The sequence below is a fragment of the Galleria mellonella genome, unplaced genomic scaffold, assembly GCF_026898425.1.
Source record: "Galleria mellonella isolate WM207_F2 unplaced genomic scaffold, CSIRO_AGI_GalMel_v1 utg55, whole genome shotgun sequence".
NCBI classification, from domain to species: Eukaryota; Metazoa; Arthropoda; class Insecta; order Lepidoptera; family Pyralidae; genus Galleria; species Galleria mellonella.
Window position 1 is genome coordinate 3570443 of NW_026442115.1, and position 4977 is coordinate 3575419.

Below are 4977 nucleotides of genomic sequence, written 5' to 3' on the forward strand. Positions count from 1 at the left end.
CTATAAATAGCGTTATTTCTTTAATATGCATATAATATAGTACGTATAAATTCTTTACAAATGAATACGTACTATATATTTTTGTTTTCAGATGCTGTTTGACTCGACACAATACTTCCGACTATTATTTAATGTGTCAAAGAGCATTTTGCATTATTTATCTGTCAAAAAAAATAGATTTAAAGTTGTAGTAGAGCAAAATAAAAATTAAACAAATGTCTATTCTATTGTCTTATTTTTCGTAAAATTTGAAAATTTTGTATTGTAAACTAGCTAGTTCCTTTAACTGTAATTGTTGATATCCATATTTTGAATGGAGGTATATATAGATAGTATAACACTATGGATATTTTTTTTTTTTTATATATAAATTTCATTGTGTTGTTACATTGAAAAGGTAACATATGTTTCAATTTCCAGATTCCATAGATATAAGACTTTTGCCCACTCTAATAACAAAGTGGTGATTACTTACTCTGTGGTAATTTTTATTTAATTTATTTCCTTCCTAAACTTAATAAAAAAAATTTGTCTTTTGTTTATTAGGTATACTAAAACTAAAAAACTAATCCGACCTTATTTTAGATACATCGCCTTTTTATCTGTACCTCATAATAAGGTACTTAATTTACCGACAAAACAAGAAAATATTGTCTGCATATAGCTAATTGCTAATTTGCATTCTTTCGTCTTCTCTTCAACGAAATTGTAAATATATGAACTATTACTAACATGGATCTTGTAGAATCTATTAAAGAAGATAAACTATATTTAAAATGTAAACGTACTGTGAAATCTTGGGAAAAAGATTTTAAAATAAAATATGCTCGCACGCCGTCCAAATTAGACATTAAAGAAGCTCCAGCCAAAATAAAATATGCATATAAAAAGTATTTTCAATTGAAAAGTGTAGCTCTAGAAAATTCATTGTCTGTATGTGACTTTGAAGATGAGTCTCAGTTAAGTCAATCGCCGGAGCAAGTCACTAATTTAGAAAGTTCTTGTGAGTCTCCACATCTTCAATCTGAACAGTTATTACCAGATTTACCAACAGGTCAAGAATTGGAAAGACTTTTATCTAGTAACAAACAGACTAAATCACAAAGTGTAGAATTTCATAATCAATTTGCTGATAATTTGTCCAAAAAAATATTTCAGTCTAGAAAGTTTTCTTTAAGGAATCCACGGAAAATGACAGTTTCCAAAACTCAATCTGTAACAGAAATGCCGAACAATATTGCTGAAAAAAGTACCTGTGAAGCCAGTACTTTTATTCCCACAATAGAGGAAAATGTGTATTCTAATATTTCATTCACTACAGAAAGTAGTTCCACATACACATTAAGCTCAGTGACAAGTGTGAATAATATGGTGGAATTAGTTCCAAAAGTAAGGCAAGTTGATGGAGCGTGGCTCGAAAGGGCAACTGGACTTAATAACACAGCTGCTAAAGATAAAAGCAATACTAATTTAAAATCAGAATTTGGATTACGCAATGTAAATGTTATAAAACTAGCAGAGAAACCTTTTGATTATATCGAGAATAGTGAATCGGAGGAAGAAGATAACATATCAATTAATAAGTTAAAATCTGCTCTGAAGAAAAGAAGACTAGATAGCGGTGTACATTCTGTGGATAAAGAAAAGTCGAATATGAAAAATCAAGTTACAAATGAATCAAGAAATTGTGATAAAAGTTCAAATATCAAAGCAAAAAGGATGTCACAACATAAAAAACAAAGATTACAAAAAAATATTGACGAATGCAATGAACAACAACCCCCTAATATAGCTCAATATGTACCATTTGGATTAGAAGAAGATATTATTCCACGCCATAGGAACATTACAAATATATTAAGTACATTTAAGACTGATCTAATGAATGAAAGTAAAATTGAAAACTCTTGTAATGCAAAAGAATTTGATAAATTAGCTAATAAAATTAAAAGTGGAACTTTAAATGATAACTTTGTGAAAATTAATATTGAAAAGAAAGTGTTTGTTAGAGGTAAAAAGAACATAAATTTTTCAAAATATAAAAAGCAGCAATGGAAGAATAAAAAATCTCTTCATGGTGGCATGGAATTTCCTGAGACTGGTAAAATTACATGTTACAAATGTAGTTCCACTGGACATATGGCTAGGTACTGTACAGCGCACAGAGGAGATGCACTTTTACCATTAGATAATTATGAAGAAAATACTTTGCCATCTTTAGATGACATGCAAGATATTGTAGATAAAGAAGCAAACAATATGACCATATCAGATCAGTTAAGTTTATCCATTTATAAATCTAGTCAAATTCCTGACGCTGTCATGAAAGTACTAGCTAAGACACAAGATAATAATACTAATATTAAACCTATTTATTCATATGGCGAATTAGAAACTCCAAAAGAATTATATGAAGCTCTCCATAAATTTGGACATGAAACATTTCGATCAGGTCAGGAAGAAGCCATCAAAAGGATTTTATGCGGTATGTCAACACTGTTAATATTATCAACTGGAGGTGGTAAATCACTTTGCTACCAACTTCCTGCTTATATATATAGTCAACATTATAAATGCATAACTTTAGTGATCTCACCATTAGTTTCATTAATGGAAGATCAAGTACTTAGTATGCCAGATTTCCTAAAAGCAGGTTGTTTGCATACAAATCAGCCTCCCACACAACGACAAAAAATAATACAGTGTTTAAAAAATGGTGAAATCAATATCCTTCTTATATCTCCTGAAGCTTTAGTATCAGGAGATTTATCTAATGGTTTTTCAGGCATCTTTAAGTCTTTACCTCAAATAGCCTTTGCTTGTATTGATGAAGTACATTGTGTTTCACAGTGGAGTCATAATTTTAGACCCAGTTATTTAATGATATGTAGAGTATTACAAGAGAAACTTAAAATAAAATGTATTTTGGGTCTAACAGCCACAGCCAGTCAACAAACAATCAAAAGTGTAATCAATCACATAAATATACCTGATAATATAAATGGCGTTATAATAAACCCAACTCTGCCAGATAACCTTTGTTTATCGGTTTCTTATGAAAAAAATAAAGATCAAGCTCTAGTAGCTTATCTTAGATCTGAACATATTAGTTCTTTCAATTCTATTATTGTGTATTGCATACGAAGAGATGAATGTGAAAGGGTTGCTGCTCTACTTAGATCATGTCTTCAAGAACCAAATAAACTTACTATGGAACGACAGCATAACAAAAGAAAAAGAATGTCGTATATTGCTGAAGCATATCATGCTGGAATGTCTGGAGCACAAAGAAAGAAAATACAAAAACATTTTATGGACGGTACATTAAAAATTATAGTGGCAACTGTAGCTTTTGGTATGGGGATAAATAAATCAAATATTAGATGTATTATACACTACAATATGCCTAGTAGTTTTGAGTCATATGTTCAAGAAGTTGGTCGTGCAGGACGTGATGGAAAAAATGCTTATTGTCATGTATTTATGAATGATAGTAATAATGATAAAAATGAGCTTCTCAAACATATTTATGCTAACAGTATTGATAGGCCTACAATAAGAAAATTACTACAAAAAGTATTTGTGCCCTGCAATTGTAATTGTGATAAAAATGAACAACTTTCTTCTGAAAGTGCAAGTACAAGCATGCGATGTAAAGGACATGAGATTGGAATACCAATTGATAGTACAGTAGAAGAATTGGATCTGCCCTCTGAAAATATAGCTACATTATTATGTTATGTTGAACTACATTCTAAAAAATACATTAAAGTTCTCAATAACGCTTATACTTTATGTAAAATTGCTTCCTATGGTGGTCCAGCCAAAATTTTAGAAGCGGCAAAAACATGTAGTCCTCTTGCTATGGCATATTTACTTTTAAGTAAAAAAGACCCTAATATTCTAACAAAAAATATTTTGGTATTTAATGTAATTGAAGTTGCAGCAGCCATTGGTTGGGAAAGTGGATTGACAAAATATCACTTGAAAAATCTAGAATGGAAGACAGAAGAAGGAGTGCCTAAAAGATCCTTATTAAAAGTTGAATTTAACACACTAGGTTTTAGGATTAAGGCTCCAGGAGACTTAAGACCCTTTGAACTTGATTCAATATTAGAGGATTTACATGGAACAGTAATTTTTCAGGAGAAAACAATGTTGTATCAATTAGAAGAAATAAATGTAGCTTTTACCACTATCGCAAATTATTCTTTGGAAAACTTTCAGTTGTCGGGAACATTCTTAGATGAAAAGTCAAATGAATTGAAATCAATAATCAGGACATATTTTCAAAGAAATGAGACTTTACCAATAGATATTATGATTAAACAAAGACCACTGGATGTTGATCGAATAACATCCGATGTTCGTGCCTTAATATCATCATACAAAGATTGTAATTTTACTGGTCGTAGTATAGCAAGAATTTTTCAAGGTATATCATCACCCAATTATCCAGCAATTGTTTGGGGTAGATGCAAATTTTGGCGATCACATATACATGAAGATTTTCATGGTATAATTAAAATTGCGACACAACAAATTCTTACAATGAAAATGGCTTAAAAGTTATAAATTTGATTAAATAAACATAATAACTATTTTTTTTTTTTATTTATTATTGACCTTTATCCACGACAATCTGATGATATAGTTTATATAATATTATATTTTATAATAATATTAATGAAATATTGTTATAAAATATTAATAATAACAGTCTTAATAAAATATTATTAAGACTTATAAAAAAATTCATTCGTTCTACCTAGGTTCGAGGTCGACCTCCACGCGGTTCCTTTTGGAAACCGTCGTTGTTAATTCTAATGAAATTCGTCACGATGGCCTAACTGACCTGCCTTTTCATTCTCATCTGTCAACCCTCACTGGTGCCCAGGCCAGCGTATTCCGATAGCTCAAATGGGGTTACCATTTCATTATCACCCATTAAAAAACTGACTCATCGCTACCAATACA

General features: G+C 30.4%; 1 protein-coding gene across 1 annotated transcript; it reads left to right on the forward strand.

Moving 5' to 3' along the window:
- Nucleotides 1-453: 453 nt before the first annotated feature.
- Nucleotides 454-4603, forward strand: LOC113521446 (ATP-dependent DNA helicase Q4). Its single transcript, XM_026906974.3, has one exon. The coding sequence runs from the start codon at nucleotides 733-735 to the stop codon at nucleotides 4564-4566; it is 3834 nt and encodes a 1277-aa protein (XP_026762775.2). The 5' UTR covers nucleotides 454-732; the 3' UTR covers nucleotides 4567-4603.
- The last annotated feature ends 374 nt before the right edge of the window (nucleotides 4604-4977 follow it).

Excerpts from the sequence above, each read along its gene's own strand:
- LOC113521446 (XM_026906974.3), top strand. The coding sequence starts at position 733 with ATGGATCTTGTAGAATCTATTAAAGAAGATAAACTATATTTAAAATGT.